Source organism: Centrocercus urophasianus, unplaced genomic scaffold, assembly GCF_019232065.1.
Source record: "Centrocercus urophasianus isolate 14NV4802_14NV808 unplaced genomic scaffold, USGS_Curo_1.0 seq_13, whole genome shotgun sequence".
Taxonomy (NCBI): domain Eukaryota; kingdom Metazoa; phylum Chordata; class Aves; order Galliformes; family Phasianidae; genus Centrocercus; species Centrocercus urophasianus.
Genome location: NW_024884475.1, coordinates 7,818,707 through 7,846,389, shown reverse-complemented (window position 1 = coordinate 7,846,389; position 27,683 = coordinate 7,818,707). Strand labels below are relative to the sequence as shown.

At 36.7% G+C, this 27,683-nt stretch overlaps 1 protein-coding gene across 5 annotated transcripts in view; it reads right to left on the bottom strand.

Moving 5' to 3' along the window:
• The window catches only part of CFAP99 (cilia and flagella associated protein 99), a 49,973-nt gene that overhangs the window by 17,207 nt on the left and 5,083 nt on the right, over positions 1-27,683 (bottom strand). For 4 of the 5 annotated variants that reach the window (XM_042812070.1, XM_042812072.1, XM_042812069.1 and 1 more), the window contains exons 3-10: positions 24,465-24,609; positions 21,603-21,697; positions 15,192-15,304; positions 12,970-13,144; positions 9,165-9,245; positions 6,551-6,616; positions 5,481-5,552; positions 1,537-1,625 (exon numbers count right to left, since the gene is read on the bottom strand). In XM_042812070.1, the coding sequence (XP_042668004.1) occupies positions 1,537-1,625; positions 5,481-5,552; positions 6,551-6,616; positions 9,165-9,245; positions 12,970-13,144; positions 15,192-15,304; positions 21,603-21,697; positions 24,465-24,609 (836 nt within the window). The remainder of the gene's footprint in view (positions 1-1,536; positions 1,626-5,480; positions 5,553-6,550; positions 6,617-9,164; positions 9,246-12,969; positions 13,145-15,191; positions 15,305-21,602; positions 21,698-24,464; positions 24,610-27,683) is intronic. The other variant, XM_042812073.1, reaches the window with a different exon arrangement.

Genomic DNA, 27,683 nt, shown 5'->3' with positions numbered 1-27,683 from the left:
TGTTGCTCTCCAACGTGTATCTATGTGTTTGCTGTGTGTTAAATGCAGCTGAACATTACATCTGATGAATAAAAAAAAAATGTTAGGGCAAACATTATTCCTTTGCTGAGTGCAATAAAATTCTGCCAGATAAAGTGAACAGTAGCATGTATCATTGTATGAAAAACTGTGTAAGTATACATATACAGCTGTTAACAATAGGTGATAGCACAACCTGAGTGATGTGCAAAATCTTACTGCTGAAATTCTGATCCATCTATCAAAATTTTTCACAAAAACCAAATTCAACTTTAGACAGTCATTCCAGGACTTCGAATAACAACAGTATTTAGTCCTTATCTTGCTAAGTCAGGTGGATTAGTAAAAATACTAAATCAAAATGACAATGATACAGGTTTTATGTTAGTTAAAATGTTCTGTATTTCTAGTTATAGAATACAGTCTGCAGCAGACATTCAGAAGCCCAATTAAAATCTGCTGAAAATCTGTGCCACATAGTCAGGCTTCCTTACGTCAGAGTTCCATGTGCATGAAATGGACCTACGAGATCTTATTCCCCAACCCTACGATTTAGTTGCCTGTATTCAAACACAGCTGTGTTATGGTGCAGCTGTGCACCACTGGATCTGACTGCAGAGAGAAGAGCTGTGTGAAAAACCGCTGAGAAAATTGTATCTGTGAAGCTTCTTCCTGGAAGCTGTATTTAAACATAGAAGCCTTTGTCCTTGGCTATGTTGCAGATATGCCTGAGCCCAGCCTTGTACCTGCTAACCCAATTTGTTGACTTGTCTCTGGGCTTGGCCTTGGCCTTACTCGTCCCTATAGTCTTGCCTATCTATTGCTGGATTGCTGGCTGACTCTGCTTCCCCTCATTGGACCCACTCTGCTGCCTTACCAGCATACTATGGGACTGAGTGGCTTCTCAGTGAGGACACTGCCCTTGCATGCCTTGTTCTCTCCCACACTCCTGCTCATCCAGCTTGTGGACCAGCATGGTCTTAGTCCTCCCATACACCTTAATGTGATAGAAAGGGGCAGGTATTTCTATACACAGATAAACAGATTCAACTATCAACTCTGCATGTATTCCCTCCTCACCCCCTCTCCTCTCCCCCTCCCTTCCCCCCCCCAAAAAAAGACAATATATGAAATATTTAACATATATGCTTAATATATATGCTCCTTTTATAATGGACACAAAGGTAGATGTGTATTTGGCTCATTATTTATTCTGAAGAACTGGAACTGATGTAACAATCGATCTTTATTGGACTTTACAAATGGACACTACCCAGAGTGCAAAATCAGAGCACAGTCACACAGCACATCATCTATAGTAAAATAATGACTTCAGCGTAAATTTTCATTTTAGTCCACTTTTCTGTTTGTCACTAATGCTTACAGAATAGCTTCTTAATGCCTTATAAAAGGTCCTTTATATTAGTTTACCTGGAGTTTGTGTAATTACTGTAATGTTGTCAATTATTCTTTATCAAGAAGTGTGAAAAATAATCTGAGGAAGATGCGTGACCATACCTATGGAGCTCCTGTTCCATTTTTCGCTGATAGAGGGCACCCTCCCTTAAAATAGCTGCTGCATTTAATTTAATAGGTAAATTGTCGATCTGTCAGGAGAGGGAATGTATATGCTATCGTTAGTAATGCAAACCATAAAACAGAGTATAAAAACATTTCAATGGGTTAAATACATCGACCCAAGACAGCATAAATTTTGTTTAAAGCATTCATCTAGCATTAATCTGACATTCACAATGAAATTGCATGCTGTTCATAAACCACTCAAGCTGCTTAAGAAATCAGCAAAGTCCCCCAAGTGGATTATAAATTTGTAATCACTCTTGGACCATGTCAAATCCCTTAGAATGTTCACTTCCTTTCATTTATTCAGTGCTCAAGTTCATAGTATGCATGGATTCCATCTGGTTTAGACAAAGGAAGTAAACTGTTTCCAGAATAAAATATTTTGAGTGCCTGTCTCTGAGGGAAGGTGAATTAACCAAAAACATTAAAATAAAACACAAGCAGTACCTCTTACCTGAAGGTCTCAAAAGTTTTTTGTGTTGTTGTTTTTTTTTTTTGCAAATGATCACTATTTTAACTTCAAAATATTTCTAAAACAACTGGCATTACCAATCGCCATATCCGTTTTCTAGATCCTGGAAGCAAAGTTCTCAGTGACTCAGTCTTCACATTACAACTTGGACCAGATCCTGTAGCTGCTTTGTAGTTCTTCAGAGTACTGCCTTAGGACTAAACTCTTAGACAATCTCTAAATACTGCATGAAGAAGGGAAAAATCTCTTTGCCAGATAAAAATACTCCTTGCATATGTAGACTGCTCAGATGACAAAATATAGCACCTTTGCAAATGCATATAATTAGATGTGATCAGAACAAAGGCAAAGCAGGGCAGACAGGATAAGAACTGGGATCATTCCTGCAGAAAACAAAGCTTAGTCGTGACACATTTGACCTAACTCCAGAAAAAATTCTTTGTTTAATATCCAAACATGTATTTAAACTCCAAATTAACAGCTTAATGAGAAGCTGCCAAACAGATGCACAGAATCACTCTAGCTATACACTGCAAATATTGTGCGTACTGCAGTCTCCTGAAACGTGCAAGTTAACTGGAAAATGGATATTTTGTAATTGATATTAATTAGGTCAGTTGAAGATAATGAATGTATGCTATCACCTGGAAATTCACTGAGTACGTTTACCGAGTTTTCCTCACAGATGGCAAAAAAAATGCGATTTTGTTTGACTCACTATATTTATTCTTCTCAGTGCCTAACTAAATCCTTCCTTTTGGTCCACCTATCAGCCCTTATCAATGTCTTCTGCATTACATGACATTTCCTCTTGTCATTCCCCCTTCAGCCTTTATTATACCCTATACTGATGTAAAGTAGACATTTTCTCTGACACGTAGAAATTTCCATGTATTTGGTGACTACCTGCATAAACAGATTTCAAGTTCTGTATTTACTAAGTAAAATGTGGCTAGAGAACTGAGTTAAGTCTGATTATGAAAATAAGTTTAGCTTCAGATTCTCACCTTGTTAAACAGAAGTATGAATGAAGCTCATATAGTCAAAATTACTAGAACTTCCAAGATACGTAAAGATAGGTATAAGTAAAATAACTGGAAAGATTCTTCTGTTTCATGTGGTATCAAGGAATTTCTGAATTTTTCTCATTCCCTTTCTGTTGTGAGATACTTTCAAGATGAGAAAACAGAAAAAAATCTGGCAAAACGTAGACTACTGTAAGTCTTGTGGAAAAAGATTCATTCACTATGGCCAACAACACACAGGAGCTCACCAAAACCAATACATACAGAAAGAACAAGGCCAGATATGAGCAAGAAGCAGATTGAGACAGAGTGATGATGCATTTGTACTGTCTCACTCTTGCAGTGAAAAAGATAAATAGAGACCTTGTAATGGCAATCAGAAATAATTGCTGGTGCACACAGTAAGTGTGTTTGATAGAATTGAAAAAATGTATTTAACGTACTGTGAGTGTCCTAAAAAGAGAAAAAGAACGTAATAGTTGGTTAAAGCATTATGTGATGTCATTCATTTGAGGATAGATTATACTCTTTGTAACACATAATGGATAAACCTTTCTCTATGATGCATGGATAGGTAGGCAAAAGGAATGGAAAGTATTTTGAAAGTCAGTAACAAGATACCTATCTCAAAAGTTATAGCAGCTTCTTGAATATTATCTATCTAACTTTTATGGCAAATGTATTTAGACGACATAAAACTGATTTGCTTCCAGAGAAGACACTAGAGGTGTTAGAAATATACTGATCAATAGAGTAAGATGCTAGATCCACATTTTTCTTTATGTGATTCAGGCAGATGGCTTGACTCTTCTGAGTTGGCACTTAGGTTTCAATTTTTTAAATTACGAGAGACAAAAGTGGAATATACGTAACCCTGAACCAAGTTCACATAGTCACAGGTCGTATGTTTGCGTTATCTGTGTAGGTGTTTCCTGACTTTATTTTTCTTTTGAGGGCAAAAGAAATTGGGATGTGACTGTTTTCCCATAATTGATATGGTCTTAGATTGTTAGAAAGCAGATTGAGAAGATGATATTGTTATTAACGACAACTTCAGTATGTGATTGGTGCCAGATATTCCTTAGAATTTTTTACTAGAAACCCAGTTTTCAAGAAGGGAACCAGACTTCCCAAAGTCTGTAAGAACTGTATCTAAATACAGTTTTAAAAAGTAGGTAGATCTGCTCACAACGTTTTTTAGGTGACAGTACAAATACAACTTCTACGTTTAACTATTCTGGATATGAATTTAAATGAAAGGTGACTGATTGAATGATGTAAGACTGAAGATTATCTGTAGCATAACTATCAAAGAGATGGCAATGTGAGTTTTCATGTGTTATACAACCAAGAGTAGAACAAATTTTCTGTATTTACAATTCTCTGAGCCTTGCAAATCCTAGCAGAGAAACATGCAGTTTAGTGGATTTTATGACCTAAGTATGTGTATAAAGGGCAGAAGATAAATAACCAGATGGACTGTGTATTGCATATCAGGCAGTCATTATCCAGAGTCAGTGCTCAGCATTCTTTAGGGTCTCATTTTGAAATAGTCATTCATAGTTGTAGGATTCTTCTGTCTCTGTGCTGACTTCTTAAGCCATTAGTTCAGTTATTTTCTCCCTGTGGGCTATTCTTAATACACATCATTTTACATATAAATTTCTCCACTTGGAATTGAAAACATGGTTAAAGCAATACAGTTTCATGCTGCAACTGCAGACAACTTACTTGTCAGTGTTCTGAGGGATCTAACAGGCTGTAATTGCTGTGGCCAGCCTCGCCTAGAAGCTCCACTCAGACCCTTTGCCCATTAGTCCACGATCCCCATTTAAGCTCAGTGGGGGGTTGTCAGTGCTTTCCTGTTACATTGGAAGTAATTCAGCTCCTTGTCTCTCCAGTTTGGTATGTGGCTGTCCTTACTGGACTTCCAGTATGCACCTGCATTGATGTAGCACTGTTTCTTAACTGGTCTTCCTCAGTACACTCCAGACCTCACACTTCATTGTTTGTGTAAGGATGATTGGCAGTCAGCAGAGTCTGTCACTACAGCCACCAGCCTTGCCTTGTCCTGGGCAGATACTGTAACCTTCTTCCTGAATGGTGTGGGCGCTGCCTGTGCTTTTGTTACTCTTGGCTTCCAGTTCGGCTTCCCTCCTGGAGTAGCCACTCACCAGTTGTTCGCTGACCATTTCCTTGTGAATTGTTAAAGGTCCACAGGCCTGAACGTGTAAACCATAAATCTAATCCATTCCATTCTGGCCACAGAATATGACATAAAACTAAAGATTCCATTAGACTTTGCACCACCAAAAAATCTGTGTTTTTCACTCAAAAAAATTGCAAGCATATCTAGCAATGGGATCTAAAACATTACTCACCCTGCTTTGGATCTTCTGAGCCTGGAAAGCTGGCCTGCTCTTCATATTGTCCTGTGTGTTCTGCAGTTCAAACTAAAATCACATTTTTCCTTTTCAGAGAGATATTTTCAAATACTCAGCAAACAATGTTAGCTCTGTTCTGAAAATCATTCCTGAGTTTTCAGCTAGAGCAACAAATATGATCACAGCATATATATTGATCACAGCATATATATTTTCTTGTTATACATTCAAAACTTGTTATGTACACCCAGTACAGTGGTAATATTTCATATCAAATGACCATACAAATGTAGGTCCAAATAAAAACTTATGACAAAGATTATTATTTTATTTCTATGACCTTTATTGACTAAAATAATGCCAATGAAGTAACAGTGACATTTCATTTGCCTATTGAATTCCACCTGTCAACCATGAAGGCACTCAGCTCTTAACTGAAACAGATATTGGGAAGACAAAATGTGGTGTCAGAGGATATTTCATGGAATCATTACGGTATTCAAATTCTACTGATGGTCATTAATTTCATTTTAGAGTGATACTGGCAAAAAAGTGTCTACACATCGTAAGGATGAACACAGTGAACAGAATATGCAGATATGATGAACATACTATATAAATAGTTTGTGACAGAGGTGTAAATTAGGAATCAACAAAAGCAAGAATTTCATATGAAAACAAGTATTACTGCCTCAGTTTGATTGATCTGTGGTCTTAAAAGTTAATGCAAAAATACTAGGTTTAGAAGAATATTGCTGGTTTGGAGACTTGTTGGAGTAATATCATGGAGGTCTCATTGTCTCAGAATCAGGAGAATAAAATAGCAGGACCAGAGCAAAAGGGGGTTGTACATTATAAATGCAAAGAGGCAACTGTCAGTATGGCTGCTCTACGATCTGAAAACAGTAATAAGGATATGAACTGACAACACAGTTTTAAGTGACAACACATAATTCCCAGCTCCAAATAAACAAAAACTCCCAAATATTTTGAGATATCTTTACACAACTGTTATTTTCATCTTCATACTTGGAGATATTTAAGCAATAAAGTATTTTGTAGCATACCTCTGCTTTTTCAGGTTTCATGGCCGCACACCTGAACTGGTTAGTGTTTGCTTTCAGAAGCAGATCCTAGGATAAAAACAATCATCTTAGGAGTATGGTACATTCATAGTCTCTATTAATTTTCTGTCTGAAAAAAACCCTGCAGCACAGACAATATACTAATTTCATTCCAATGAACGGGGGTTATGGTGAGGAAGGGGTTGGCCCCTTCTCCCACGTAGCTAGTGGTAGGACCAGAGGAATGCCCTCTAGTTGCACCAGGGGATGTTCAGGTTGGATATTCTCTGATATTCTCTGATAGACTGGTCAGGCACTGGAACAGGCTGCTCAGGGAAGCGATTGGGTCACTGTCCCTGAAGGTGTTCAAGAAATGTTTAGATGTGGTACTAAGAGATATGATTTAGTGCGGAAATACTGGTGGTAGGTGGACTATTGGATGAGATGATCTTGGAGGTCTGTTGCAATCTTGGTGATTCTAAACCTGGACTTACTATTTATCTGAATTGTCATTCCTCATGAAACATTTCTAGTTTCTACATATGTTGTCTACATATGTTTAATGGGTTCTAACTTTTGCACAGGGCATCAGACCTCATGCTTGGTCTTCCCATGTGAAAGATGTTGCTCATTTAAACTTTTACTTAAAATCCTCATAGTCATCTACAGCATATCAGTTTCACAGATTCTAACTGTTTCCACGTAGCCAATGAAAAATGGCTTTGTTTCTCTGTTAAATAAGAAGGCAGTGATCAGAAGATCTGAGCATCAATGACTGCTCCAATATCCATAACAGTAATTCCAGCTGTCATTTCAAATGGTGGGGGGGAGGGGAAGAACAAGCATTCACATTTCCTGCTTTTAGATATTTCTTTTCATTGTAATTTCTGATCAAATCACTCTGGATTTTCCAGTGTCTTTCTTGTGGTCAGCTGTCCATAGTATCAGCACTTTTATAATCATCTAGCATATGGTTGCTAGTGCTCCCACCCCATTTTTCACAGCTGGTCAGACTTTGTACTTACAGCTGTAGCTATTACAAAAATGCTACAAAACAACTGGCATTTTCTTTTAGGACCCAACATTTCAGCTTGTTTAGCAAAGAGTCTAGGGAAGTGACCTTTGTGAATGCTTTGGATTCCTTTTATAATGTTCCAGAGGCAACAAAAACTGCTGTTATTGCAGCTATAATTTCTGTGGTAGTTTTCATTTGTTCCTTGTATTCATGCATTTACTTCACCGAAGAATGTGGCTGGTATTTAAGTGATTTTATAGTTGTCATAGAGTTTTGACAATATAGGCACTGTGATATCTTGATTTTCCTCCACAGATTTTCCAGGAAGTTCATACGTACAAATAAGCACATAGACAAGTAGATGTGTGCTTTCTCCACAGTGGGGAAATAATCAGAGGATAAAAAATAATGCAGTACTGTTTGATAATAAAATACCAACCATTGGTAATGTGGTTGGTCAGCAAAAGGAACGCAAAATGTATCCCCCTAGAATTTATCACATTGTAGCTTTTACTGTAGTTTAGGAACAAAATCCAATGCCCCTTTCACAAGGGCATCAGGAGAGCCCAGAACAGTGATAAATGCTTCTGTATGAGTACTAGCTACTAAAAGTTAGAGTAAGGAGAATGGAGGTGGGAGAGTTCAGATAAAAACAAGTCAAATAGCACACATTTTATCCAACTTATCCTGTGATTGGATCGGATATGGTGATTGCAGTGTGGGCAGAAAGAAAGAAGTGGGAACTGACATTTAATTAATTCCCTTCCAAAGAGAAGAAGACAGTAATCTGCTTTAACCATAATAGGAGCTAACCTGACGAACAGGCTTCATAACAAAGATTGGATCAATTCAAATAGCTAGAACTGTTTCTTTCTGTGAAGGCACTTAAACAGACCCTCCCTTCTCTTGCTCTCTTAAGACACAGATCATGTACCAATTCAAATATCTGGATGTCTCTTTCTATGAGGGCCCTTATCAGACACTCCCTTCTCCTGCTCTTTTAACACACAGACCATGTACTCTGCTTCTTTACAAATTGTGATGACTTCCCACTCTCTCAGTCCACTGAAGGAAAGAGAATGAAGTCTGTGTGAAAAAGAAGTTAGATTCTACTGATATTTTAAAATTCTGAGTAATTACATGGTTATTTATCAGTTACTACAGAAGGCAAATGAAAGTATTGAACATATTTCAAGTCTGAACATATTTCATATTTCAAGTCTTGATTATTAAGTGAATGTGTTAAATACCTACATGTACTGTAGAAGTAAAAGAAACAATTTTTAGCTTGTGAAGAAAAGGAAGTAATTGAGTTTCTACTGCCTTTCCTAGTTATTTGCATAATCTATCATGTAATTCCTATTTGTGAATAAAAGGTGGACCTACATCCAGACAATTAATATTAAAATGAAAATGAACAAAGGGTGATAGAACAGATTAGAGAATACAAACTTCATGACTCTGGGGAAAGAGCCAGAAGTTATTAGCTGCAAAAGAAAAAATGTTTCAGATAGAGATCGATGACTTGTGAAAACTGGTACAAATTGCAGAACAAATGATTAGAAGAAAGAAAAGAACATAACAGGTACATAATATACTTACTTCTGCTTTCTGGCGATTTTTTGTTTTCATTTTCTCCAGTTGCTTTTTTTCCCTTGGAGGCTTGTAGGTGCTTGGAGGGACCTAAAAGAAAGGCAATAATATCCACAATATGGAATGTAAAACATTCAAAGTCATATAGCCTTGCAATGAAAACACTGCGTTCATCTCCACTATAAATCAGCTGCAGTTATTTTTAAAATATTGTTTATTTTCTATTAGTGCCAACACAGAAGCTGTGGACAGATTCCAATTAGCTGGGACCACCCAAGCTTTTCAGACATGTCCAGTATAAGACAAGACTTGGACAACGGACCAGAAAGAAAGAAAAACATGAAACAAGTATAGGAAAGGCTAAAAAAAAAAAAAAAAAAAAAGAACACCATAGGCCCTATGAAGGGGGAAAAGCAGATGCTAGAAATGAAAAAGTTCTGTTTGACATCTTATAAACTTGAGCTTTTTAGCAGTTAAAAGTCAAAAGGTGAGGCACTTTGGCACAGGGTATGGCCAAAGTTGAGGGAAGATACATATTTCACAGGTTATTAAATGTCCAGGAACTGCTGGAACTCTTTGAGCTGAAATGTTTGGAATCTGAGAAGGTTGTTGGAGAAAGCAGCAATTAAGCTTGTCTCTTCTGTGTGCTCCTCCTACACATCTATGTTTGGTCACTGCTGGAGAAAACACACTGGGCAAAACAAGCCTTTGCTTTGGTCTACTGAGCCTGCCCAGATGTACTTTTGTAAAACGATATAATTGGAGATGTAGCTTAAATGTTTGGAGGTAGAAGACTCAGTCTTAGTCAGAAATTTGGGCAAGAATTCACAGGAATTCAGGAAATGCTACAGATGAAATGAAAAACATACAGTCTGGATGTACTATGGCTGAGCAGAAGATTAGGCAGAAGCGGGGAACAGGAGCTGCATGGCTTTCATTACAGCTGAAGCTTCTCAGGGATTTCAGTATTTGCTTAAGCAGAATCTGTAAAAAGACTGGATGTCTCCTTCCTGTGTGGGTGAGACAGTCTACCAGCTTACAGGACATCTGCTTAAATATTTATCTTGCTAAAAATGTTCTACCTCCAATAGAGGTTTCAAAATTAATTCAAGAATTAATGGGAAAAATCTGTAATGGCAATGGGGGCATCCCATCTGGTTTTACTGGACTATATAAAGAGCTACGCTCTGAAAAACTCATGGCACTGATGTACTTTCCATCGCCTTTGCTACCTGACATCATTATCTACAGGCAAAACAAATGCACAGATAGAAAAGGCCAGCAATTAAATGCATGGGTGAGACTACTCAATATCTTTGTGAGCTTTTTAAGTGAAGTGGAACTGAAAGTATTTCCCAGCAATATCTACAATTTTTTATTATGCTTTTATGGATGGAGAAATTAAAGCCCAAAGGATTTGCAAAGAGTTGCACAGGCAGTGAGTATCAGTTTATTTCACTCTTCCCAATCATGTGCTTTACCTGCAAAACTGCAATCATCTGCCAGTGTAAGCTGAAGATCTGTCCACAGAAAATGCTGTCCATATTACAAGTAATTTAAGGAGGAGACTTTTCAATCAGCTTTTTCAGAAATGATCCTAGCCTTGTAATTTAGCCCTCAGATACCATGGTTATGATTACCAATCAGGCAGACAGATAGACAACAGAGCAATTACCCTTTCTAATAATAAACAACTTGCAGTTGTCAGAAGAGGATGATTACATCACTATAGGCAAATTGTAAATTCCAGCAGTAGAGAGACTGGAAAGGCCAAACTGTACCTACTTAATTCTTTAGTATAAAAAAAGGAGGCTGGGAGTGACACACACCAAGCTTGCCTTTCCCATCTAGCAGTGGTCAGGTTCACCCATGGTTTCTGGATATGCTTCTACCAGAGGTTTATTTCAGGAGCAGGCATCATGAGAATTTTAAGGAAGAACAAAATGGCATGACATATCACTGAGCTGACACCGTGCAGAAAGAAACAGAACTACAGGCTTTTCTATGGGGCCCTGAGCCAGCAGCTCCGGATAAACTCCAGACCCAACATGGGCTATTTAGTGCCTTAAAGGTGCAGAGAAACAAACATCCAGAGAATGCCAAACCATTCCTAAGAAACTGTTTCAGTTTTGTTTAATCACACCCAAAATACGCACCCAAGTAAAAATTCCTTATGTTAGATGAGGCAATGTCAAACACCAGGAGAATATAAGCTTCAGGAAGAAGTGTGAGAGGAAAATATTGTACAGAATGATGAATAAGCACTCTGAACTTTGATATTGACCAGAATTCTATTTTTTTGGTTGTAAGCAATGCTTATTCTATAAAAAGCTTGTGTTTTTATACATAACAAGATCATGAAGGCAAGTATATTGCTTGCTCTATATATTAGCATTCCTCTTAATAATATACAACTCTCCACCACACAGCATCCAAACCAATATAGAGCTCTCACTTTCCTACATCTTTCTTGCCATCTGGACTGCCTTTTCAGTCTCTGCTGAATGTTCAGGATCTAAAATGGTGATGCTGGCAATAATGTGACAAATCAAAGTGAAGCTTTATTTGCTGAGATAGGCAAAGAGATGGGCACGTCATATGTCACCACTGCACTAATGGTTTTGGATTCACACAAACTATTGCATTTGCAGACTAGGCCAGAATGTAATCCAAATTTTGTATAACCCTAACAATGCAAATGAACTTAGTAAATTAATCTGCATTAAAGCAAATTTATTCTAAGAGGGCCTGCACAGCATAAAGGCATTAAAATGACAGCAACATGACTCATTCTTATACCGATTCAGTAGTTATTAAATGCAGTTTTTCAGAGCCCAGTATTAAGTTGTTCCAATGTAAAATTCCATTAACTGTGTAACACACTACCATTAAATTGCTCTGCTCTCCTAAGATGTAAATGGTATCTAAGAGCATTCAACATATGCATTATTTAAAATCTGAAGTGCTAATGCAAGGTGGCAGATAATACTCAAAACAATGACTTCCAAGCTTACTTCCCACTGCATTTAAATATAGATGATTTTGGAGTCTTTATTAAGTTAGTCAGAGCAACTTAATCCCAAATCCTGTTTGCCTTACCCCAGTGAGGTAACTTAAAACCAACTGTGTGTCTCTGATTTGTACGACTATGACTGAACCAGAATCTTGAACATAAAATAAATAAAATAAAAGCTTACCATTTCAAAGACAAACTCATCTCTCATTTGTACGTGAGCAATAAATTTCAACAGAAAAAAGAAAATTTAGAGATTCAACATTAAAACAAATAGTGAGAAATAAAATTCCACCCCAGTTGAAAAACTGGAGTCCATCTCATCTCCACTGAAATTGCTTTGCTATTTGTTTTAACAAGTTCATCTAAAATATCCTGCTAGTTTATAATTCTTTTTTCATTTGAATATTTTTTCTTACCTGCTTCATTGCATTATCCGAAGCAAGCATTTTACAAATCCAAGGACTACCACAAATTTTTATATTGTACTTTCATCAATGTGTATCCACTGTGTAGTTCTACCTCCAAAAGATGCAAAACAACTGTAGAAAACAACCATTCCCCTTTCCTTTATTTGGTCTACAGTTTGCTTACGCAAGATTCACTGAAATGAAAAGCATTAGTTATTTTTACAGGAATCTGACCTTCAGTAACACTGAAATTGAAATGAATTCTTGTTTGTCTGTCAAAGGTTCTAGATTTTCTACAATTGTTTTGAAAGAGGCCATTAAATTGCTTACCATGATTTTGTGCACAAGAACACACAAACCACAGTGTCTCACAAAGCATAAAAAAACTCACAGGGGGACTTTTTTCCAGCACTTGTATTGGCAGAGGTACAGGAATGGCACGTGGCTTGGGAACAGTCAAATTAAATTCCTTTGGCTGAGTGACCGTTGATATTTTGACGTCAGTAGTACGACCGCTTAACTTATCTGCAAGTTGTTCTATCAGTTGCTGTACTTTAGGCTGCCATCTTCAAAAAAAAAGAAAAAAAAGATTTTTAAATTCTGTTTCATTTTTTTTCTATTGTACCTACAATACAGTACTTGCAGTCAACACTTGTGTGAATTCTGTAACACTTTACACCACTGTTTTCTTCCTATAAACCCATTAATTTCTACTTATGATTTAGTTGGATTGTACTATTCCACCTCTTGGTAGATGCTTGTCCTGAAATAAAATAGCCAAAGTTTCTTCTGAATAAGCAACTGTGTTGCCAGCTTATTTTGCAACAAGATGGCTATGAAACAGCAGGTCGGCTTTCAGAAGCAGAGGAAACATAGATGAAGAGAATATGGACAGACAGAGGTCTCAGTATTACCATTGTCACCATTTGACAGAGTATGCACAGATAATCTCACAGCACATGCAGGTCAAATTAAAAAAAAAACAACAAATAGAATGATGTAAGGAATTTGGTGGAATTAGCAAATGAACCCTCAAAACAAGTTGGTGCCTGTAGGGCAGTTGAGATGACTTTGATTTCTCTGTGTTTGGATTTTTGACTGTATAATGATCCAAACTTCTTCCCAGGAATGACAGGAAGGTACTGAATTCAAGGTGGCATACAAACAAGCTATCACAGGGCTGATTTTGTTCACAGCTTAATATCAGCTATTGAGCCTCTATATTTGTTCAACCTGTATTACACATGCAATGGAGTTTTCCCAAAATGTAAAAATCATTAAATTTATTGTGACTTCTTCATGTGAGTATTAGCTTAGCCACTGCTGTCACTGTGGGATGAGGCTTATGAGTACCTTCTGAAAGTAACAAGGCTTTTATATCAACCTCATATTTCAATGAATTTAAGCTACTGAAGTAACTAAACTGACCAGTGCGTCCTCAGACCCTTGAAAGTGGTTTCAATTCTAGTAACAAAGTCAGGTCTTTAACATTCTTGTACAACTTACATTTGTTTGTAGGCAAAATGTGTACTTATCATACTGAATGGGACTGTGTGCAAATGACAGTTCTCACAAGCCTACTATTAATGAAACACAAGCAACAGATAACACCGCTATTCTGTATTTCTGCATCTTTATATTGTTGCTGTAAGAATACTTTATAATAACAATTATTACACAAGAATATATTGAGCCAAATTCTAACTTCAGGTATGTCTCTAATTATTGTAGTGTGCAGTGGAGTTGTATTTCAAGCCCAATCTGTAGTATTACATTTACTAATTTCACATATTCTGTAAGGTATTACAGGGTTAATTCTAGTGACTGATGCTATAGAACTAGACACAAATTCTTTTTCAGCTGGCACTGTTTATAACAGTTCTGTCTAAAAGCATTTGCCATTATTTGAGGTAATCTCTATTGGAGTGAGGAGGAGATGTGACTGCAGCCACCCAGGTGTACCCAAGTTAGCTTTAATTTATCTGCCCTGAGTGAAAACAAGAGCTAAAAAGTGACACAAGTTGCTGAGTAACTGAAATACAGGTACTCTTCTTCCATGTGAAAATGTTCCAGCTTAGCAAAGGTATTCAGGCTGGTCTTTCTCCACCAAAGCAATGTGTGGTCACATCTGGCCCCATCAAGCATTTAAACCATTAAGTGATGCTGCAACTGTATACATGAATAATAATTTAAAAATACTTGTTTACACACGTATCTGGTTTGCTCAGAAGGGGTTTTACAACCGCCTGCTTAAACAAATCTGAGCACAAAGCCAAGCTCTTTTTCATGTTCTTAATGTCATACAGATGTTGAAGTGACTTATGAGACTGGACTCACTCCCTGAGAGAACATGAACCTGCTAGTGCGATGTTTGATCTATTCATGGGCAATAAGACACTAATTCAGAACAGCTGTGGAGGGACTTCTCCATGAGAGAACCTTGCCTCTGGGCAACTAAAAGGGATTACTATGGTCTCATGAAGACAAGAAAGGTTCTCAGTGACTTAATTGGGAAAAATACCTTAAAAGCAAATTGAATTTTCATCAGAAGGTTTCTGTATTGCATTTAAACTCTTGAGGTGAGCACAGGTTCCTTAAGTACTGACAGCTTACCTCAGCAGTGGATCGATCCAGTTCTCCTTCACATACAGTGAATCATACAGCTGACTCCATTCATCTTTTATCCATGTGTTCAAATACAAGGCATTGAAGAAGAATCTAAGAAACTAGTAACAAGTGACTTATTTTCAATATGCTTGTTAAAGGTATGAGGTATGTAAAACTACCAAAACACCCTCAAACAAACAAGCATGATTGTTTACAAACACTGCTGAAGAACTTGGTTTTATTATACCCTATATTATAACCATATCTGCTTGATATTTGTGTGTCTTTAGTTCTGCTTGGAAAGCCTCATGATCTTCTATTTAATGAAACATTAATAGATACTAAAATATTTTAATGGCCTAAAAAAATCTAGTGGCTACAGCATGGAGATGTTTTGATGCATCTTTAAGCTGATCCAAACATTGTGTAATACAAGTTTTCATTAAAAAATAAAGTAATTGCTGCTCCCAAACACTGATTTTAGTTTCATTACACAATAGAGTTTTGAAGACTAAAATACATGCAGCCAACTCCTGATTATTTGTAGCTGGGTGAGCCTTGGTGCCCCAAAATATCTTAGGCCTGGCAGTGCACCTGAATTACTTTGGATCCTTTCTGTTCCCTGGGAACTTTGCAAGGAGAACTGGTGAGATGTACAGTAGCTGCTATACGATGTGGTCATTTTTTATTGAAATATAATTAATGGGCATATTCCCATTAAACTAGGAAGATTCAATTTGGCAAATATTATAAATATAAATTATACAGCTCTACGTGTTTGACAAGTAACAACATTTGAACGTGTGATTTCCAGTGGAGCTCACCAGAAGGTTAAAAGTGTTCCTTTAAAATCTGAGCTCTTCAAACAGACTTTTGAAACCCTCTTGAAAATGGCACTCAGATCCAGCATGTATCATGGACATACAAATTTCGAATTTGATCCTGAACTTTTTCATTACTGAAATGAAAAAATGCCTGGCAATCATAGAATCATAGAACATCTGGAAGTGGAAGGAAGCTGAGTATCACACCAAAATAATCCCAGTGACAGCAAAAAAGCCCTAAATAATACAGACACTGTGGGACATACTGGAAAACTGCGTGCAGTCACTTGAATAGCATCCAGTGGAGACTGCAGGTCTTATTATTTCAGACTTGGTTTCAGTCCTTTCTTATTTGGTTTGGTTGCTACAGATCCATACAGGTTTTTGTATAGAGTTTCTGTTCCAGAGGACTAACAGGCAGCTTCTTAATTCACAGGTGGTGCCCAGCTCAAGATGGGTTAGAACCTCATGAATTACTCAGCTATAAACAGTATAGGTTTGGCTGTAGCTGTTTGCTGCAGAAGTTACAGAAGCACAGAAGGTCTACTTTATATCTGTAGACTTCTGATAATTTCCAAGGAATCAACCTGTAAATTTTGTCTTATTTTCATCTATTTGGCTTTTGGTAGAGTCAAATGTCTTATCAGCAACTGAATGACAACTGAATAAAGTGACTGTTAACACCTTGGATTCCCGTTCATGTCTAGAAATTGCTGTTTTTCCCCCAAACTGCAGATGCTGATTTTTCACTACCTAGAAGAATACACTTAATGTCTAAAAGCAAGACTATAAACTAAATGTTGAATTGTGAAGGCTTTTTTTTGTTTGTTTGTTTTTGTCTGTTGCCAGGTTCAGTGGAGTTTGCCAAGTTTATGATAAGTATTTCATCCTATTGTTTTAGAAACTCATTTGTTCTCCTTATGGAGGATCTTTCTCTGTAATACACGTGTTCAGTTTCATTTTTCACATAACACAATCATTTGTGCTTATGCAATGTAAAAAGAAAATGCTGAAAGTCTAGACAGTGGACAAGTCTCCAAGAGTACCAATGCACTGCATATGCACTACTTCTAGCAGATACAACAACAAATTTTACATTCAGGTATCCCAGTGCAGATATGATTATAGACCCAGAGCATCGTGTCCATTGCCAAAGTACTTCTCTTACCTTATGGAAGGCCCCGACTATACCCAGAGTTTATAAAAAAATGTATTTTTATATTCCTTGTAAGCAAGTATACATACAGGGAAGTATTGAACATGAGCTATACTTAAAAACAAGCAGACTCTGAGATGAGAAGTTAATTTCAAATTTGTGAGTATTCAGAGTCTTTATAGAGAAGCTGCTGTGGAAATACTACAGGTGGTGTTTTATAAATCCTCCAGTTTTCTTTCATTGTCTTTCATTAATTTGAACTCCTCTTCCCTGTCTGTGTCCCCAGTATTCTTCTTTTATAGCCGACTCCATTCTCAGAGCCTTCAATCAGTTTTCTATTATGTTGCCCCATGAAACTAAGCCTCCAAATTATTGTTATCTGAGCTCTTCCTGACTGATCTTTTCTGTCCAGGTCTTCTAAATGTTTGCTTTAATAATCTTCTACAAAGTACTTGCAGCTACCTCTCCAAGGCAGATGAAACTAATAAAAGCATACATTTTGTGATTTCTCATTGTTGTATTAAACAGCTGAGTATGATCACTGAGGTCTCCCACTGCAACTCCAGTCATGTACTCATTATTAACATTTCACACCATGTTAGGACAAATGGGTAATTCTGTGATGGATGGATGCTATGATGGATTCCTGTGAGGCAAAGAGAGTGGTTAACTGTATAATGAGACACAGATATTGTGATGCATATTTTAGCCTTCTGTGTTTTAGTTACAGTCCACAGAGAACTGCTGTAAGGATATGCCCAAAATGCATCACGTGGGAAAAGACCTTGGCTGCTGCCCTGGAACAGTTAACCAGGCAATGCAGGGAATACCAGTGATTATGCAGGGATTGCCAGACATTGGTTCTGACCCTAGGCTGCCTGGGCCCAAGTTCACAGTCTTGGCTTTTATATTTCACATTACAAACAGCAAACCTGGGCAGAATCAGACCCACAAAACAACAGAAGATTTTGTTGCTTAGCAATAGAAACTTCTGTGTTTTGTAAGCTGAATTACTAGGAAATTACCTTGCATTTCTGTTTTGTCTTTGGTCACACGTGAGCGGGTGGCAACCCCAATATAATAGTTCTTTCCTTGTATAGCAGCAAAATACAGTCTAAAGTTCTCAGATTTCTGTTCAGTTGTTATCAGTATCTGTCTCCTTAGTGAATACACCAGACAGTCATTTGGATAACAGCATTACTCTGCTTACTTCCCTGTCCTGAATGTTCATAGTCCAAAGGTTTAACTACTCACTGAGCAAGATGAGCTAGATTCATTTCTTCTCTGAAAGTGGTGGAATTACACCAGATATTATACCCATTTTTACAATTTTAACTTCCTTTGGCTGTAGTAAAGCATTTGTACAGATGGGCTGAATTAATTCTTGTGGGAATTTGAACATGTCCTGCTAATATTCTCTTTATATGTATTTTACGCAGTGGAATTATTTCTAAGAAGAAAATTAAAAAATGGGACATTTCCTCATTTGAGAGCATCTTCACATTCACAGCCATTTACATTCGTGATATAAGCTTTTGATTCATTGATTCAGTCAAGGAAATATCTGCAAGAAACAGTAGATTCATTTTCTCTATGCAGATCAGCCACTACCTGAGAATGAGATTACTTTGGCTGCACACAGCCACAGCTATCTGTTGTACTGGCAAAGGCAATCAAGGACCTTCCTGTCCACTCCTCTTTTCCTGTTGATTCTTTCCCTCTTATTCTTCACTTGAAGTTGAACCACTTGTAAGCATTCCTACCAAGAATTGGACAACTCCATTTTGAGAATCCTGAGTTAAATGTATGCAGAAAAGTGTCTTAGCATGATCTCAGGTCCTTCTGCCACTGTTTGACCTTCTGTCCTTATATCCTTGAGGAGGACGATCTTGTCCTACCTCCTATTGACCCTTTCCTACTATTCCTATCTCATAACAATAGAAATAATAATATATAGTACTTATTCAGTAATTTTACTTGCTGATCTCAGAAGTTCTTTACCAATGACTTCAGAGCCACTGGTAACAACCAGAACAGAATAGAATGAAACCTATTCTTAAATGCTACAGGGAATGCATTTTCTACGGGGCAAGTATGAAATTATAAATGTTTACTTCAACATTTTATATCAACAGTGTCTTTCCTCTATCGTACAAACCCTAAAATTTTATCACAAAAATAAAATAATAAAATGTATGAATAATTAAGCATGAAAATAGACTTGAGTTAGCAATGCATAACTAAGTTGTTCAAGAACAATCCTGCTAAGTTTACAAAACTGGGTTTTATCTTATGATTCTGTAAGTAAACAACCACAAAGAATTCTTGTATATATTCTTGAAAGTATAGAATGTGATCCTATAATTTTCTGTTCAAGCAGATGAATGTGTGTGAACAAGGTAGTATTATTATTCTGCCTGGAAAATACTTGAAGGCACCAGTCATAGGGAAACACTGAATTTCATTCAAATGGATTCTGTCATGCAGTGCTCTCAGAAGAAGGTCTACTCAAACCAGTAGATCTCATAAACATAGTGCCTTTCATTTCATGAAAGCTACTCATTTGTATATGGTTTATCTGCATGATTAAGAAAATTCCAGTCAGCCTGTGATATGCAGAAACATTTATCTTTTATCCGAAATACATCTTTTCTAAGTAAATATGTGTGAACAATTATTTTCTACCTCAACTGAACATAGGCACAACAGTCATCAGGCAATATGTACAAGTCAGCATCCTGATGGAGAATCCCAAATTGCTGACAACTTCAGGCTGTTGCTAAGGCTGTTAATCTGCCTCTGGCTGTTTTTTGTCTCGGTTGCTGGGGGACCAAACACTGCTTCTAAATCCTCTACTGCAGGTGCATCAGTATAATCTAGTTTTACTTTGCAGACAAAGGACTTCTTCTAATGGAAGAAAGGAAAACCTAGGTACCATGGTGATGAGGATCTGATAAAATACTTAAGTAAACATCTACAGGAGAAAAAAATGTAGTAGGTGCAGATCATCACACGTGCAGCACTTCCCTACCAGACAAAAATCATTCCAGACAAGAAAGGAGAAACTGTCTGAAATAAAACATCATGGTAGTGACAACGTATACATCTGGGTGAATGGAATCAACAAGAGGTAACTGGTATGAAGTGGGAAGATTGTGTTGCTAGCTGAATGAGCTCAAAATGCATCCAATCCAGTGGTTTGTTTCTAAGATGTTTACTAAAGAAGATGCTGGGAGAGCATTTTAGAGAGAGTGATTTGTCTGTCTATCAGATTAAGGTAATTCTTCTAGCCACTTGTTTGGGTTTTTGTTCTAACAGTTAATGAAATACAGAATTTTGTTCTCTGAATGGAATTAATAAAAACAATCCATGCTAAATACATGAAAGCAAAGTGACCAGAATGTTCCTAAAAGCATTATGCAGACAACCTAACCTTCCTTCTTCCTACATAATACAAAGCAACTGTGCTCATGAGAAAGATACAGCCATCCACATGAACATTCAATGTTCAGAAAAAAAAGAAACATCACCTTTTGAGTACTAATGATTAAAATTTGGCTGTTCCCCAAATCTCACATGTATATAGAAGACTATGTTATTTGCTATTCAAACATTGTGTTTACACGTGCTTTGCACACCCACATTGTCACAGTTAACACAGGTATGTCACTAGTAATCTAATTTTTAGCTTATTTTCCCAAAAAAGCAGGGCTTATGAGAAAGCATTGCCAGCTAGTTTATCCTTCTCCCTGGCATTAAAGCATAGCTTTTAAGATAGTCAGTGCCTTCAAACATCTTTAAAGAGAAGCAAAAGATATTTACATTTTTATAAGTTTCATGGAAACTAGCAAACAAGTAGAGGAGAGAAACCCAAGCTGATGAGGAGGGAGGAAAAGCGGGCAGAATTTTCTTTCTGTTTGGCAGCAATGGAACGATCAGTTGTCTATATTTTGTAATGATGTAATCTGATGTAATTTGATGTAATTTGATGTAAACTCATAACTGCAACCTAGAAACTCTGCTTTTTCTGGAAAAGGGGAAAAGCATTGGAAGGGCAGTAGGATTAATCATCAAAGTGGGAGTGGGTTGCTTGGGAAAAAAAGAATACAAACTGGCATGAACAGATTCTTCGTGTATGGCAAAATTTTTTTCTATTGCCTGAAGTTAAAGACAGAATGCAAGCAGAACCAAGAGTAAGCTAGAAGGACAACTGTAAATTACATGAACTATAGATCTTGGGATTATTCTACTGCTTTAGATGATAAAAAATACAATTTAACAATCTTTGTTTGAATATGAGGTAGTTGCTGCCTAAGTACAGAAACTCAAGATTTTTGTAATAACAGAATAATAATTTCTATTTAATTGCTGAATTACATTAACCAATTACAATGAAGAAAACACTAATTAGTGAAGAAAAAATTGTACTTTTATTACCTTATGCATTTTTACAGTGTCTAGGGATTTCACAATTCTGCTGAAGTGCTGAAGACCAAGCTCTTCGAGTTGAAAAGTGGCCAAATAGCAAATAACTGCCAAAAGAGAAATATATTTAAAATGCAACAGGAAAGTCTGGTGTACCCTCTGTTCAGCATGCTCTGGGACTTTAATCTTAAATACTCATCAATATTGCTTATCTAACTGGGCAATATAGTGCTTGACAGTTAGAAATTGTAAAAGAAAAGTTATATTCAGCTTATGCTTATTATTTGCATTGTGACTATGCTGTGGTTCATATAAATCTGTTACCTGTTTCTTGAGTTAGATCTAAGCTAGCATAGATCTACAGTTTTCTGAAGAATTTATAGAGAATTCAATGCAAAAATTGTAACATTTATCCAATTACACTAAAAATGTAAAACAACAGTAGCTATCCAACAAGTACCCAAGATAGAGATCATCCTGATACCTGCAAATATCTGGGAGATCTATTAGTGCAGAACTTGGAATCCTCTAAGATCTTGCCATGATTTTGAAGACATTTCACTGTGTCAACCTCTCTGCTATAAAATAAGCAGCTCTGTCAACCTCTAAATGCTTGTTTCCTTTATCTGCTTTTACTTCCTGGCATTTCTTCTCTGGGGCAAATACACGCACACAGCCAAGGTGAATCAGATTGTGGATTTTAACCTGAAACAGTTTCATTCTCAGTTTGCTGAATGGTGGCTAAAAGTTTGTTCTAACTCACGGGGGTGAGAGCAGGAGGGCAGTGGGGATAAGGGCAGCCCATTTCTTTGGGCAGTTGTATCATCCAATACACCAAGTACACGCATTCCATCAGTGAAATTCCGTATCATTCTAGCAATAAGGCAGGATACCAGGAGTCAAATGGCTCCTAAGAGGCATGACTGAAAAGTTGCTGAAAGAATTAAATTGTTATAAACAGCTCTCTTGTGATGTACTGAACATTTTCGTATACGTATAAGAAAAGTCATTCTGGTAAAATTTAAAGTAAAGAAAAATAAACTAAAAAAAGTTTATAGTGGATTTCTCAACATATTCAACATATTCTGTTTTTAATATTTTTAGAGAGGATACCTATTCCCAAATCACAGTTTATGGTACAAAACAAAAATTCTAAACATAAAAATTCTAGTATTTCATTTCCCTTTTATTTGCAAGTGACTATTTTGCATAGATATTACAATTTTTGTTTTTATTCTAAATTACAATTATGGCAAATTTTAAAATTGTGGAATTCTCTGAGAAATCCAAGTCTGATTCATTTTCTTCTGGCACGTATGCAGTTTGATAAAGGAGGAGTCAGTTCTTTGAGATTTCAACGAGCCTGCAAAGTTCACAAGCTTCTGTATCAGCTTTTACTTGACTATATTCACTTGCATCAATCAGACTTCACTCACACTGCAGTATTTTAGCTGCCACCAAACCAAGAAATTCTGACCAAAATGCTGCAACAAACTCAGTGTATCGTCAGGCTTCAATCTTGTGTTTTAGCCTAGCAACACATTTAAGCAGTCTTAGTAGAATATACATTTATCTCCTACAAGCTTTATTAAATTCAAATCTGCTCACACATAGCAACAGCCTTTATAAGCAGCTTTGATCATTTAAGTGTCAATGCAGCTTGGCAAAGGGAATCACAAGCCGCTTAAAAAAATATAAGCCAATGACCTTAAGCTCCCAACTTGTTGATAAAGAAAAATCTTCTGGGGTCTCCCCTTTGTCTATGATTAATGGAGGCTTTTGAGTGGACCAGTCCTGCCAATCCAATTATAGCAACACTGAGCTTAAAGGTATAATTTACGTGGTCCAGACACTGAAAAACAAAGCTTTGGAGAAATGGAGACAGTGAAGCATTATCATTTAGAAAAAACTCAATCTTCTGTGAATTTTGTCCCTGACATTGCCTTTAGGTTGTTACTTGGTTCAGACTTCAAGTTTTTCCTGGGACTTCGACAGAAGAAACCAGAATTACTGTAGAAATGAAACAGCTTTTAAAACATAAAATGTAGATGTGCTTGTTTGCTATGTTTTAATATTTTCAGTCATTTGGAACGAAGCAGTCTGGGCATTACAAAGTACCCCAGAAGAGTCAGTGAACCAATGCCAGCTCAATCCATGATTCCAATTCTTTTAGGAACTTTATAACTCAACCTAAGTGTGTCTGTATTAAATGCACAGCATAAAAATATTTAAAAGATGATTTTTAAGTACTTCTCAATGCCTGAAATAACACTAGGGATAGTACCTACTCTAGCTAACTAGCTCATTCTATCAGATATATTTGCATTATAACTGATTTTAATTTAGGAACTAGCGTAAGGCAGACAGCTGACCTAACACATGGAGACAAGGCATAAGTCTATCTACAGTATTGTGATGACTAATGATGAAGGAACTAATAAATGGATAGAAACAATGGTTTCTTATCCTGTGAGACATGCTGCGCTCCCCAACAGACAGAGCTTTGTTATTCAATTTCATTTCTGAATGGCAAAGGTATTGAATCTCACAGAAAACAATAAAGGAAAACAGTGAGCTCTCAAGATACTTCTAGCCAGTGATGTTATTTCCAGCCTGTATGTTACAATCAACCTCATCTTTAGGTATATTCTACTGAATTTTCTCAGATAAATATCCACCTGATACCTGTGAGAGCCCAAACTAAATAACAATTTCAGGATTTAGACATTACAACATTAGGCTATTGGAAAAGCCTATGTATTTCACACTGCACTGAGCACAATACTTCAAATGTAATAATAAGACCTGCACTGATAAAATAATGTTTTTCAAAGGTCTGTGTTAAATATATTTGCTGTTTTGAGGAGAGCTTACCTATGTAGAGATTACGCTCAGAAATCAGGCAGTATCTCCCCTCACGAGCAAAAAAGGCATTGACTACTACATCCAGTAAGGATTTATATTCTATGCATCCAGCTAGTGTTTCCAATACAAATTTTTCTTCTGCCACATTAAGAGTCTATAGAGACACAAAATTAATAACAATTATTGTTTTCTGGAAATAAAATGTTAGTTGTGTATAAAAAGAAGTACAATCATTTTGAGGTAACTGAGAAACACACATACTGAACAGCTCAGAGGGCTGGCACATCACATTTTTTAAAGAGATTCCTTTTTGGGCAATATTTTGCAAATCTGGAACTGTAGTATGGATTTAGTAACAGATTTTCCCCAGATAATACAAAGTCAAGCAACAAGAAAAAAATTCATAAATGCTAAAATTTGTGTCTTTCTACTGTCCATCAGGCCATGTTCTTACCTTCTCAATTGCTCCTCAATTGCTTTCCCCTCAACTACTAGTTGGTTAGCTTTGCAAACATCTGTCGTGAGTGCTCCAGCATGAGAAAGGGCAGATAATGTAAAGGTGGAAGTAACATGCAGCTATCATCTTTTATTGCACTCATCATTGAAATTCATCTAAAACAATTAATCTGGAACAATATGCCTCCAGAAACAACCTCTCTATCTCAAATATTACAGCTTATTATCTGTTTTGTTGTGTAAAGCATAGTAAGCTTATAAGAGTATATTGGACAGTTCTATCTTTTTAATGTTTGGAAGCCTATATTTCATAGTGTTGAGCAATGGCTGTACTGGATGTAAGTAAAACACTGTAATATGTGTTCACAATGTCACTGTCATAAAAAATATCTGAACACATTCTCCTCATGACATTGAATTTCAGTTTTCCTGATTCCCAAATGTTTAAGTTGAAAAAGAAGGATCCTGCCTGTGCATGAGATTGACTGACTCACGTAGGAATATGTGCTGACTGGCATTATCTCTGCCTTTTGAGAGATTCCCAGTGCCCTTAGTCTGCTTCTGGGGGCATATTTTCCCTGCTCCTTGTCACTTAACTGTAGCTGGGAATGGGTCAAGTTGCCTTGAGAACAAAAGCGAATGTGTAAGAAAGCTTAAGCTTAGGATTTGTGAACACAAACAATGTTCAAAATTTGTTAGTACTACAAATACCATAAATTAAATGGAGAAGTATCTGCAAAAAGCAAGCCTTGCCAGTGTGGGTGCATGATAATAAGCATGACAATAGGAGCTGTTTAGGGGGGGGTCAGAAAAGGGTGGGTAAGGAAAGAAAGAAAAGTTCTTGTTTCTGAAGGGAAGGAAAGGAAGGGAAGGAACATCAGCCATGCCCTGCTTGAGACCCCTCAGAATAAGGGTTTAATTTAAGGTGAAACAAACATTTATGGAAGAAGATAATATTTGATGAAAAGATAAAATAGCTTTCACCTCCTGAGAGGACTGTGCAATTTCATGTACTGATCTTGCCTACTTCTAGGCAGAATATGCACGTTTTGCAGATGCTCTCTGATTAATTTATAGCACTTCTGATATCAGTGCTAATCTCTCCAGGGGTCTAATCAAAATGCCATGAAAATGAAAGAAAATATACCCACTGACTTCCTTGGGGTTTGGATCAGTTACCAGAACTGAGTCCTCTTTCACCCCTGCAGTGAGTGAAAATGCTTCTAGCCATTGCAATAGGGAAAAAAGCTTTAGGATGTTAGGATATAAATAGGAGAATGCACTGCTTCTACTATTTACAGTCTATATTGCAGACACCAGCTAGTATTTTCATGTAACAATGCTGATCATCTCAAAGAGGTACATTTAAGGCTATGTTCCCTTGTACTTATTAAGTTACATGAGCAGGATGTTGCAGAAAAATTAGATTCCATCCTTTTCTTAGAAAGATCATAACATGCATCTATTTCAGTGAGCGATAATACAAACTAGATTTGACTAGATTAGATTTTTTTCACTGCATATATCAAAATAATCTTCCATTAAATTATTTTCATACCAAAAAATAAACCAGTGACATTTGACATTTGGAGATTTTACTCACAGTTGAGTGGGCATGTGTGAGACATACAGCTGAACCAACACAAATGAGAACGATGAAGAGTTATGCCAAATTACACCATGTTCTTGCAAATGGAAAGCTCATAAACAGGTTCCTCTTGCTATCAATATCAGAGGAATAAAGGAGTAGAACAGTGGATATGGAGTGGCTACTCCAGCTTTCTAGTAGGTGAGGTTTATAAAGGTCATATGGTGGGTCTGATATTGTAATTCTAATTGAAGCAAATAATTCTGCTGAAAATAAGGTGAGTTATTTACACAGAGAAAGGCACAAATATTGCATGACAGATTCTGTATTAGAGTGTGTCTTGTTATCGTAGCAAAATCTTGATTCTAGCAGTCAGGTGGAAGAAAAACTGCCTGTGATGATTCAGTTTGATGCAAAACTTTTTTCCCTTCAAAATGAGCAGAAGCAGTTTTTATAGAAAGCCTGATAAAATCATGTCCTTATGTAAAATATACTTGATGAAGGATCTCTATGGATGCGGATCATTTTTAATAGATTTAATTGAAGATACTTAATAAAAAGAAGGGGCTTTAATAAACAAAAATGAAGATATTATCTGGAGGGCACCAAATGATGGGAAGAGTATTAAAAAGCATTTAGGAAGATGAGCAAAGAGAAGCAGTGTTTGCATTCAAACAAAGAATAATAGAAATGAACATGTAGTTTTGAATGTGAATATCCATAATTTAAAGAACCAAGACAGATTTAAATAATTAAGTTAATGTGTTTTCCAGGCAACTCAATGTGAACTCTGTTTTAATATCAGTGAGGTCATAACACTGGAACAAGAGCATTTATATGCACTTATTATTTGTTTTTATGAGCATTGAAGGCCATAACAGACTCTTTGAGATCAAAGGTGAAGGCTGGCTTGTTGCAACTAGGAGTCACACATCATGTAACGAAGGAACCCACGTTCCTGAAAATATTCCCAGTGAAAAACAAGTCCACTGTTGTGTTCCAAGCATTATAAAATACTATGCAATAAATGCAAAGATTGTAAATAGCTGAATTACAAGGCAAAGTGTGATTTCTTTCCTGGAAGAAAATCACGTATGGGAACATAGTGGGAACAATCAACATAAATTCTTTTCACGACATAAAATTAACATGATGCAGAAATAAAATATGTGGGAATTAACACA